The sequence below is a fragment of the Argiope bruennichi genome, chromosome 2, assembly GCF_947563725.1.
Source record: "Argiope bruennichi chromosome 2, qqArgBrue1.1, whole genome shotgun sequence".
In the NCBI taxonomy this organism is placed as follows: Eukaryota; Metazoa; Arthropoda; class Arachnida; order Araneae; family Araneidae; genus Argiope; species Argiope bruennichi.
In genome coordinates, this window is record NC_079152.1 from 26,317,667 (window position 1) to 26,331,137 (window position 13,471).

The following is a 13,471-nucleotide window of genomic DNA, read 5'->3' on the forward strand; positions in this document are numbered from 1 at the left end:
GCAAATCAGTCCCATCAAAAAGAATGAAATTTCGCGATAGAAGAAAAGAGTATATATACTAGCATTATTCGTGCAAGTTACGTGAAATCATCGCAATTTCTGAAAAATAAATTACTATTTGCTTTATGTTCATTTTGTATGAAACAACTGCCGAGGTATATATATTCAACTCGTAATACTATTGAATCAATAAAAGAAATAAGAGATAAATCGTTCGACTTTGGTTAAGACTATCTTAGATTTAGGAATTATGTTTTAGGTTCAATGAAACTGAATGAAAGACTTTATTAATCTGCATTTTTCAATTAGGAATTATAGTATATAAATAAATTGGCCTGAAGTTATTTAAAAATGATTATTTCTAGAAATTGAAAATATGTAAATAAGTTATATGAGATTGTCATCAAATCTCTATTAGGAATGGTGGTGTAACAACAGTTTTTTTAAAGCCACATGTAAAACATATGGCATATGTGTACATAAAACTCCCGCAGAGGGCTTATTTATGTAAACTTATATGAGATTGATTACTTATTGAAACTTATTAAAATTCTTCTGTAAATAGTAATGCTTGTCACAAGTAAAACATTATTGTAACCTTCCATCTGGCGCACATATGTCAGCGATATGTTGGAGAATTTTTTAATATAATTTTTTACAAAACAGACTCTAAGATAGCATGATTTTGGTTATTCTTGAAAATCCTTTCAATCAGCGTTTACTCCATGTTTGGAATTCTAGGTGCTAATATAAATCTGCGTTGTTGGAAACTAAAGTTGGAAAAAAAAGTAGAATTAGGTTTTGTAGAAGAGAGAATGTATCTTCAAATTAAAAAAAAATTGCAAACGACAATTACACTAGAATTACGAAGTTTACCATAAGATGTGCTAGAAATTTATATTCTTGGAGAATTCTAAGAATATATGCTGGGACCGTAACCAATACAACGAAGCGAATATCAAAACGACATCATGCTTTTTATACATGCATTACAATTAATGTTTGCATCCATATGGTTTCTATCGTTTTATATTAAATATATAAATACTTCAATGGAAATATTGGTAATCAGTTAGATCCATGATCGTTTCAGATTGAGTTTCATTTTGCATTTACATTATTTCCATTCTTTTTTAAATAAAAATGTTTAAAATAATAGGACTTAACTTTTATCCAAATACAATTACATAACTTTTATCCAAATACAATCTTATTTTTAAAAAAATAAACCCTTAAACATTTTTTATATACATTTTATAAATATTTGACTAATGTAATAATACTAAAGTAAATTTAACTAATGTAAAATTTTATAATAGTTGTTTTCGCTGTTTCATGTTGACATGTAGGACGGATACGGTGAAAAATTCAATATATCAGTTGACTTTTAACCTTTTATTTACCAAATAATTTTACAATAAAATTCTCAAATTTATTTTTGAACCAGTATTTAAATTTTGGTACAGAATAAACCCAGGCAAGTAAAAAAGATTTTTATAATGAATCAAAATAATTTAATTAATAATTAAAGATTTTGAATATTATTTTTAGTTGATATCTATTATTTTTTATTAGGAAGAAGCTCTCCATGTTATTTTAAACACAGTTAAAAATAATCCTATTACGAAGATATCAGCTTTATTTAAACGGTAATTAAAAGTACCATCGATAAATAAATAGTCAAATTAAATGTAGCAATTTGAATGATATATTTAAAAATCAACTTTCACAAAATTGCCGTATTATACAGGGTGTTTATAAAGTCCCGGACCCATTTTGATGTTTAATAACTCATAAAATAATAAAGATATAAACACACTTATGACATTTATTGATGGAATAACTCATATATTTTCCTTTTCAGGTTTGAATATTTTTACTTTTGTAAATATCGTCTGCGCGTGTGGTTAATTTCAGATAATTTCATTTTCTAGTCTAAATATCTGTACTTTTCTAAATATTGTCTGCTTATTAATTGCATTTTTCTCTCTTTTGTTTTTGTCAACTATTGCAATGTTATGTTTACTTTTGATGTGTTTGTTCTATGTAGTACTTTTGTATGTAATGTTTTATTCTAGCGGATATTAAGGAGAATGCATACACCACAAGAGAAAGCACAGATTTTATGGTGGTTCATAGAAATGAAATCGATAGTGCAAGCACAGAGAAATTTCAGAAGAATTTGCCAAAAAAGATCCTCCATCCAAAAACAGCACCTTGCGGTGGAAAAAGAATTTTCTAGAAATTGGAAGTATCGAAGATAAGAAACGTTCCAGACGTCCTTGCACAAGTGATTTTGATGTTGAGCGTGTCAGAGAGGCATTTTTACACAATCCTAGAATATCTGTGAGATCAGCGGCAACAGAATTAGATATGCCAATTTCGACGGTGTACAAGGTTATTAAGAAAAAATTAAGACTGCATGCATACAAAGTTCAAATTGTTCAAGTTTTGGAACCGAACGATAGACCTAGGAGGATGGCCTTTGCAACAGATATGCTAAGGAGGATAGAAGATGCTGCTGATTTTCTGAAGGGCATAATGTTTTCCGACGAAGCATCCTTTCATGTTTCTGGCATTGTTAATCGCCATAAAGTGCGCAAATGGCTCTGTGGATGCCGACATGCTTGTCGCTACCTGGCGTGAAATTGACTATCGACTTGATATTCTCCGTGCGACGAAGGGGGCACACGTGGAAGTTCATTGACAACGGTCATGAAACTTTTTGAGTCTATTTAACCATTTATGTTATTAATTTAAATCTATCTTTATTATTTTATGAGTTATTAAACATCAAAATGGGTCCGGGACTTTATAAACACCCTGTATATTTATAAAATATATAATACAATCATTTTTTCCTACGGCGAGTAAAATTTGAATAAAAATTAATTAATAATTTTGCATTCGTATTTATTACATTAGTCAAATATTTATAAAAAATACAAAATTTTTAAACTTTTTTTTGTCGACTACTTACCAATAACAACTTTACAAATCAGGTGCAGACATCATTCGTTACAAAAGAGAAATACAAGAGTCTATTTTCATAAAACTGCAACAAGATTTCACAGTTAACATCATTTTATCATTTTTTTTCTTCTTCTAGAAACGAATATATTCTTCCGGAAGAAGTAATGTTTTTAAATGTCACAAAACACAAAGAGAAATTTAACATCAAGCACAACATCCAGTTTATCCTCGAATGTCAATTGTTATGTCGGAACGGACATGTCTTTGAAACAAAATTCCGAGGAATCCTTCCTCGTAGTTTCATCTAGATACTGTAAAATGTAGAGTAACACAAAGAAATAAAACACGTCCATATACATTGAGTCATATATATTCGAGATGAGATTATATATCATGCATTTCAGCATATGTCTTCTTGTCATCTGGTCACAATAGACGGAATGGGATGGTGACTGTGTACGGTCTGAAAAAAATGAGAAGTATAGGTTAGAACAAGGAGAAATTTTGGTTTTACAAAATAAAATGAGCTTAATCATGCAATATCTACACTTAAATTTTATTCTATTATGAACAAGGAACTAGGAAACTGAGCTTAATCATGCACTATTTACACTTAAATTTTATTCTATTTTGAATAAGGAACTTCATTCTATTCAGAACAAGGAGAAATTTTGGTTTTACAAAATAAACTGAGTTTAATCATGCATTATCTACACTTAAATTTTATTCTATTATGTAAACTTACAATTAAGTAATTTAACTCATTAAGTATTTTATCGAAAGCACTGAATAATTAAAAGTATTTTTATTATTTTAAATTCAAAATAATTTAAGTGTGATTATTTTAAATTCAAATGTTATTTTTAAATTTTACAATTAATTGCTACACGCTGCGTTGCTACAGCAGAAGAAATAATTTTGGAGATATCGTTTGAAATTTGAAATAGCTATCTTGTTTAATTGGGAATGATAGAAAGAATGATATTTATTTTCTTATCGGATAGAATACATTCATTGAAATTTAATGATATTTAAAGGAGAAGTATAAATTATATTTATTCTAACTTTTTTACCTTATTTTTTAAGTGCTTTAGAATAAACAATATATTTGGTTTTACCATAGACAGCAGAAACAAATTTATTAGCTGTCCAACTCAGGAGCCAACTCAGAACATACAAATGGCCATGTAAAAAATATGGATTTTCTAGATTCAATATTAGATATAATAATTGTTCTATGGCTATAACTCTCGCAGAAGTCCAAGTAATAAGTTTGAAAAGTTTCATCGCAATCGGATGAATGGTACGGCAGCGTATAAGATATGAACCAACAAAAATTCATTTTTATATATTATATATAATAACTGTATTATGCCTATAACCTTTGCGCAAGTGCAAGCAATAAATTGGCAAAGTTTTATCGCAATCGAATGAACGGTATGATCGTATTCATTTTTATATATTAGATTACTTCAATGGCAAATTTATCAGTGAATTCAATGTAAAACCAATCTTATATGGAATTTGAGATTGTATAGTATTATAAGAATATCATACAAAATGCCTTTATTATTCTAGAGAATTCTGTCTAATATTAATTAGTATAGTTCTCCCCGGATTAGAGTTTTTATTAGAAAGATCTATCATAAGATCAGCCGTAGGATTGTAACAATAGAATAAATTACATTTAATTCAGAAAATCTTTGTTCCATATTTAAGATATTTGACTTCATTTTATTTAAATACATGCTTTGACTTCCTTGCGAAAACATGGTTTGAGTAATGAGTAAGTGAACTTTCATTAAGGATTAAATCAAGAGATTAAACGTTTCGAAAATACCGATTTCCATTTCGCAATCAGAGCTCTTCAAATTTAAGAACTTTTAATTAGTAAATATCAGTTGGTTTAATTAAAATTTCAATTAGGCTTAATTCGGATGATTTAAATTAAAATGAGTTTCATCATAAATATATATTGATTAACATATGTATCTTTCACTTCAAATGTATTTGAATTCATGTAGAAATCAAATTATCTTATTTTTAAGGAAAATCTTAGTTAAAATTCCACTGCCCCATTAAATTTTAAAAATAGGAATCGTTTTAGGAATATGATTTTCTGTTCTACAGAGTTTAGATGCATCAGTATTAGATGCGGATTTCCTAATTTTATACGGTAATTAGATGACAAGGGCAATAGAGCCTCTCTAGTGGAAGTGTTCCTGAATTTCGATGTCAGAATTAGTGTGTGGCAGTCTCATTTACATGGACATTATTTCAAATTAGTCTGCATACTAAACTATAGTTGTAGTTAAAATGACATTAAAATCACGATATTTTTACTATAATAGAGACAATTACGAAAAAATTCGTTAAAATGGACTTACTGATACAAACAAAAAAGCTTTTTTAAAAGATATTGGCTAGTAATAAATGTGGTCAGAGGATACAGAAAAAGATTTTGCGATTTGCAATTGTATTTGGTTTGAGATATTCGAACTGAAGGAGTTGTATCGAAAAATATGGTAATCCTACTTTTAATGTTTATAGAAATTCTTTTCCTTCCTAAGTAATTAAAATATAAAGTGTTGCATTATTAAAAGTTTCTTACTGGCTGTAATCTGTTTCAAATTTCTTCTTCTTTTATACTGGCTGCCTCTGAAGAGCAACTGGTTCGAAGGAGAAATGCTCTCTAAAATGTTGGTCTCTTAATCTTTTTCATCAAAATATATTTCAGCCTCAAATTTCGATATTATCATACATCATATTATTATAGAAGCATTAAGACATTTTTTTCATTGTGTACTATATATCTCTCTATTTTGTTCTTTAAGACTTAAATTTGAATTTGAATTTGAAGAGATAAAACTTTAATAAATAAGAAAACTGATTTGTTGAAAGCAAGCATATATTGTAAGAACTCGTCTTCATAAAATCGTTTCCTTTAACATTGCAATCTTATTTGTTGCATATTGAACCTGTGTACAACATGACTTAAAATCATTTTGGGAGACATGGAAGCCGAAATAGGCGAATAATATGAATTTCGGCATACGATTTTAAATTACCCTTTATACAATAATGCTAGTGATAATGGGTACTACACTTTGTTGCTGAGAATGGCTGACCATATCCAACCCCTTGTATCAACATGTAATCAAATGATGATACAAAGGATGATTTAAATCTGTTAAAAGGAATTCACAGGGTGATTAGGCACTCATCTGGTCGGAAGAGGCGGAACCGAATTGGGAATATATTGACTCTAGTCATATATATCATATTCAGTTAGAACCAATCGATGTACAGCGTATGAGTTTGATTATTACTTAAGACTATTGCTATTAAAATTTCGAACGTTCTTAAGATAAAGTGGGAGAGTCAGAAGCCATTTGATTTTGAAAAGTAGATTAATGGAATAATTAAGCAAAGCGAAAACACAAAATCTAGTTGAAATGGAAAATATGGAAACTAAATAGGGTACATTAGTAATATGCCGGAGAACATTGAGAAAATTAAATCAAAACATTGATTTGACGAAAAATGCAGGCTCACATTATAAGCAAAAATAGCGCCATATAAAAATATGCTACAGAAACGGTATTCAAGGATGTCAATGGAGGATTACGAGAAGACTAGGAGACATGAAAAAAGACTCGTCGGTTTAAACGAAAGGCAGTTTTACGAAGATATTTTTAGAGATATTGAACATCTGAAAGTGTCCAATGAAATCAGAGCTTCCTTTCGTGAAATAGATATTGGTCAAAAGATTTTAAACTTATATTTACTGCATGTAGAAACAAAGGAAAATAATTTTAATTGGCAAAAAAAAAATGCTTTACTGGTGGAAGAGTAGTTTAATGGTTTATTCAATTTATCCATTATTCTGCATCAATCCTTAGTAAAAATTAAAGAAAGAATTAAAAATCCTTTTCAAAAAAAAAACCTACCCTCTTAACCTATATTTAATTCGCTAACAAACACACAAAAAAATGCAACATGTAAAAAAGTTGCATAAATCTACCCTTATATTGTTGAAGGTTGAGACGGGCTTAAACTTTCTAACTGCATGATGTTGTAAAATTTCTTTTTCAAGATTCTTAATTACGTATTAAGAGATGAAATGGAGTTAAATAATACATGCCAAATACCAATGATTATGTAATATTCATAATCATGTGAATTAATTAAAAATCAGAAATGGATACCTGAGTAGGAGGAAAATGCGATTTGTGAATGACATTTTCGTATGTGTATTCCTTGCAGTCTCCTAGACTTTCATATATCCGCTCAGTTCTGGTATTCGGAGTCAAATCCACATATTCTGAAAAGAAGTATAGTAAACTTCAAATAGGAGTTTAGTTAAAATTTTTCAATACTTGCATTTGTTCTAACATTTCATTACTATGTATTATGATGCAAATAAAGCAATGATGCAAATAATAAGCAATAAACATTATATAAAACGATAATACAGAAAAAGAACCTAATGTCATATTGTTATTTATATCATCTATGGACATTATTGGAGTAAAAATAATTTCTGTATTCAGATGTATACTAATATTTTGACCAAGACATTTACATGAACTCTTACAAGATGAATTGTTCCATTTGGAGCATTTATTGCTATTTCAATTCATGTAATAGCTTAAAAAAATGAGATACTTAATTTGTCCAAGTGATTTTACTATTGTTAGTTAATTGTTACTGCAGTTTCAATGAATGTTTAAGTATAAAAAAATTATACCGTTATTTTACATATGAGTAAACCCTAACATTGCAGCAGAAGAAAATATTTCTAAAACTTAACTAAGAGCTAGTCTTGTAGATATAGTGTTTTATGAGTTTGTAAATTCTGATATAAAACAAGGATTTCCAATCCAACTTCTTTAAATATGCATAAAAATAAAGAAAAATAGAATAAAACATTTTAAAAAAAGACATTGCAAAAGGTATATTCAATAAATGTATTAATTTACTACCACATTTAAAAGTATTTTTTTTGTTTTATATTTAAATTAGCGTACTTTTATATTTAAATAAACGTACATTTATATTTAAAAATACTCAAACTATATTTAAAAATAATTTTCTAAAATTTTAAATTTGGTTTAGAAAAAAAAGGAATTTTATAAAATTTACTAGAAATAGTTAGTCTTCTAAACGGTTTTTAAATAGTCAGTTCCAAATGGTATAGATGTTGATTGTTATTGTGTTTCGCGTGTTACGCAATTTCTTTTTTACTAAAATATCTTGAACGTATCGGCATGTCATTTAAATACACATTATCTCAAACTTATCTATCTTATCTTATCAGGTAATATCTTTCTAGCGTGTAAATGAATTTTTTCAGATTGTATTAATTTTGAATAATCAGTAGAACAATCATATTAATTAGAATTTATCTCTCATTTACGATTCTTCTATTCTCAAAGAATTTTGATTGGATGGAATTCTTTGATATAAAAATATATTGATTTTATATAACGAAAGTCAGTGTTTATTTACTTTTTTTTTAATTTTCGTGTAAAAATGTACATATATGCGTCATTCCGAAATTTCAGTTCGTTTCCTGAAAATACGCCCTTGTAAAATGTATTTTCTGATTTATTTTTACTGTTAAAACCTTAATGTGATAATGACCAACTATGTAAACTGGATTTTTTTATCTGTTCCTTTCAAGAATGATATTAGTGTCTGTTTATTCTTCTTGACATCCATATTCTCAACATGTTTTTAATTCTGATTGTAATGTACTATTGTTAACAATGGAATTAATAATTTCTTATTTTTAATCGCATTTCATTGATTATTAAGGAGGTTACTATGATGCAAAAATTAGATGGGGCACAATTTTGAAATGAAGAATCAATGTCAGATTTAAAACTATAATTTATACAACTTCCTTTAGGAATGATTATACGTTTTTTCCTATTTTATTTGAAAAGAAAGAAGAGAGAAAATGAGAATTTTTCGAAAAACTAACAAAAAATTTTCATTTGACACCTAAAAATAATCCTGTAATATGTATGCACGCATGAAATAAGTGAAAAGCATAACATTGATCTGTTTGTCTGTTGCATCTGATTACTTAGCAATATATTCGCATAATGATTGCAAAGTGAAGTAAATAACTGGCTGTCGAATGTCTCTAATTGATTACAGAATTATAAAAAGAAAGAAATATAATATCCTTGTCAATCATTTGTTATAACATATTGATTTAAATCAGTTTATACCTTTAATTTTGAGGATAGATGGGATTCTGAGGAAAAGGAATTCTGAGAATCAAATAAGCTGTTTGACTTAAAAATGAAATGGCCTAATTAGAATCTATAGTGTTTTTTTCATTGGTGGTTTCATAAAACGAATCAGGTTCGTGGAGATCTATCTATAGTTATAAAACAATTCCATGTGTTTCCATGTGTGTGTGTGTGTATGTATATATATATATCTATCTATCTATCTATCTATCTATCTATATATATATATATATATATATATATATATATATATATATATATATATATAAGAGGTCCGGTTGCAAACAAAAAAAATTAATGTCTATAATAAAATATATTTCTGTCCAAGGAAATTTAAAACAATATTTCAAAACAATATTGCGAAACGAAATTGAGAAAGTGTAAGCATTTCTAAAATTTAATGAAATTTGATTCAACATTACAAATCATTATTGCGCGCTTTTAAAATATAAGTGAAGATGTCTGAGTCAGAATTTTAATAATAATCTTTGTTTTTTCAGTATTTACCAAAACTTTATCTCATTTATATATATCATTATATTGAAGACTGATTTGGTATTTCAATTTTTCTATATATGAATTTAAAAATATTTTTAAAAAGTTTATAACATTCAGCTTCTGTCGGGGCTTTTCATATTACGTCAAATTAATGAGTAAAAAATGATTTATGAACAAAGATTATTAATAGTTGTGTATGATTAGTATTATGAATTATCTTGTTTATCTGTTACCGAAGTTGATGGTTAAACGGTGAAATGCATAATAAAAAAAAATTCTCTCTTAAAAAAAAAGAGGTGCGATGAAATTTTTTCAAAATATTTTCTTTTGAAAAGAATAATTCAATTCTTAATGTGTATTTCCTTCCTTTGCTATGAAACGTGCATGCTATTGATTAAAAAATAAAAACGACATATGATGCGTATTTCACTATTTTAAATACCTTACTATATCATTCTCATTTTAGTTTTATCAAAAACCTTAAAATAGGAAACAAACGAATACTTTACTAATTTTCTCTTTGAACATTTTTTAAAACTTTAGTAAGTGTTTTTTTATGTTGGATAAAAGTCTTGGTAAAATATATATATATATATATATTTAAATATAAAGCTCAAATATAAATAAATCTAATAAATTAATCCAATTTTATGACTATTATTTATATATGCGCGTGTGTGAGGTGTATATATATACATGCGTGTGCCTGTTATACAATATTTTAAAATCGATTTTCTAGTGAGAACAAGAGAGACTGGAATCAATATACATATTCAGTTGCAATATGAAACAGACATTATTAAAATATTCGTTTTTTTATGTTTGAAAGTTTATATATATGTTATAATAATAGAAGAATTTTTCACAATTGAAAATCTGTTATATTGTAAAGATAAATCAGTGCGGTATATTTTGTGTTGATTGCATTAAGATATTTTGAAAGTATTGTTTGGTAATAAATTTATTTGCTAAATTTACTTTGGAATGTATTTTTTTCATATCGAAGAGTGTTTTTTTAAATTCCTTATCACAATAATAGAATTCGGTAAATTAATTCTTCTTGTTATTTTACTCACCAGTTTGGTAATTCTTTGAGAATAAATCTGTTTGTTTCCCTTCAAACACTGTCTCTGAACACGATGGAGTCCTGAAAAGAAATGAAAAAAAAAAATTGAAGATACAGCCAAAATATTTGTTGTTAATAATAATTACGATAAACTAGATTTTAAAGTTGTATGAGATTCAATCGATGTTTCGACATCATTTTTTTTCTTCTTTTATTGATTCTTCAGAGAAATTAAGAAAATACATATACCTTTTTCGTAGAATATATTACATTTCATATGAAAGATTTAACAATATTCTCTAAATGCTTTATAAAAGAATATTGAGTATATTATATCTTGCTGGGTTTTTTTGTAACATTATTTTGAAACACATAAAAATATCAATCTAACCAATTTTTGGAATATCAGAATAAGATAAAAAATGATATTATTAGGCAATATATTTCATATCGTAGCAAAAATAATATGAGACAGGATGATTGGGAATAAGACGCGATTGCGAAAGGTCATTTCAAAGCTCTTTAAACTAAAAATCATTTATTTTGGTTAAGAAAATTTTTAGAGGGGTAAAATAAAGTATTCTTCCACTTTTTAATTTGATATTTGATACTGTATGTTTACTTTAGTTGCAATTATTCTTAACAATTTCCTTAATTTAACCATTTTATTCGAGAAAATTATCCGTCCTTTATTCCAGTTATTTATACTGTAAATTGAGATATTATATTTTTGCGAATCTTTAGAATATAATTGTTTCGAGGAAATTTCACTTTTCATCTTCGAAAACTTCTTGGAAATAGATTCTTGTTTTCGATTAGATCCGATATCTTTCATCACAGTTTAATTGAGAGCTCGTGTTTCTTTAAAAATCCACATATTTAAATTATTTAATAGGATGTTTTATTATTTATATTTATTTAATACTATTAATGTTTTATTATTTTAATAGGAAGCATGTTCTTCTGTATTTCTAATTTTTTATCAGCTCCCGTATAAGTTGAACCTTACAAGGAAATGGTAGTAATTAAATTTCTACTAAGGCAAAAATTACTTTGCTGCAAACAACATATTTTTTGATATGAGAATAGAAAATAGAATCGTTCAGGAATGAAATCATATAAGCACTACGAATTAATTTATTTACAATGTTTGCAATATATAAAAAAAAACATGCAATCAAAATGTCTTTTATTCATCATACAATTCAATTTTCAGCTTTACTTTCAAAGGGATTTAAGTGATATAAATGATAATATTTTGTTTTGCCTCAGAAATTTACTACTGAAAGAATTATGAAGTCTAAATTTTATCAAATCCTTTCACCCTAAAGAATCATATTCAATAAAATAACTTTGACATTTTTTTTTCGTTTGTTTTTTTAGGTAACGCGTTTTTATAAGACAGTAACATTCAAATTTTCAGAACTCACTCAGTTTCAGTCGTAACAGATTGAAATTCACTTTTTATTTAAAATCTCAATTTATCAAGAATATTTTACAAAATATGATTCATAGGACGGATTATCTATATAAAATTCCTAATTCATCAGTACATTTATCGTCTGAAACTGAATAGCACAGTGTGTTTTACTTCATTTTACCGTTTTTCCAATGAAATGTATATATCAATTATTAACTGTTTAGAAATTAGTCACTGGGCCTGTATTAGAGTAAAGAATATATTAAATCATGTTTGCTTAAAATGACACAGAAGAACTGAATTAATAATGCAAATATTTTAAACCTCTTACACCTGTTTTTCCAGAAAATATCATGTTTCATATTTATTCTATTTCTAAAGACATTTACGGCGTGAAATTTGCATATCGCTTTCTGAACTGCGTTTGTTGGCCAATTCTTTTAGTATCGAATTTTAGAATGAATTATTTCTTAAAATTTACAATTAAATATAAAAATTACGAAAATTCAACGTTTTTCTTTAGTATGTGCGCAATAATTTCAAAAATAATTATCGAAAGAATATTTCATATGCTTTCAAGAAGAAAGAGATACTATTCCAAACACGATTGTTTATTTTTTATGGGATTTTCATTTTGTAGTCCCACATTTAATATGTAAGTCATTCAAACTATTAATATGAAACTATTTAATATGTAAGGTCATTCAAAGTCATTGTGTCTGAGAAGGAAATAGGGGAAAAGTACAAAGAATTAACATAGCGAAGAAAAAAAAAACAGGAGGAAACACTATGGAATGTTTCTACTAACAGGCAGAAAAGCGTACACAAAAAAGTAAAGAATATGATTTCTGAACTTAATAATAATAAACTACGATTTTAAGGAAGTTTTGCTTTTCGCGAAACAATAATATACAGGAGTGGCATAATTTTAAAGGATATTACTAATTTGAATACTATAAAAATCCATATAAGTGAATATAATTTTTTATATATCCCGTTTACAAATAGCGAGACGCAAATGGAAGATTTTAAGGAAGGTTCGTCATAAATAATTAAGTTGTAAACTCAGTGTAAAATAATAGCTATGTTTTTTAATTATCTTTAAAGGTAGCCTTCCCAGCCAATTTGTTAAGCGTTCTTTTACCCCAAATTGCCGTTTGTTATGTTTGGATACTTAAGTTAATCTTTTAAATTTTCCATAAATCAGTAAGGAAATTAAGTGATGTTTTAAAAAATCACTTGGTTCAA

The 13,471-nt window shown here is 27.0% G+C and overlaps 1 protein-coding gene across 1 annotated transcript in view; it reads right to left on the bottom strand.

Moving 5' to 3' along the window:
* Window positions 1–13,471, bottom strand: part of LOC129989399 (nephrin-like) — a 590,283-nt gene that overhangs the window by 7,909 nt on the left and 568,903 nt on the right. The window contains exons 13-15 of the mRNA XM_056097917.1: window positions 10,814–10,884; window positions 7,182–7,297; window positions 2,981–3,436 (exon numbers count right to left, since the gene is read on the bottom strand). Coding sequence (XP_055953892.1) covers window positions 3,392–3,436; window positions 7,182–7,297; window positions 10,814–10,884 — 232 coding nt within the window. The 3' untranslated portion in view covers window positions 2,981–3,391. The remainder of the gene's footprint in view (window positions 1–2,980; window positions 3,437–7,181; window positions 7,298–10,813; window positions 10,885–13,471) is intronic.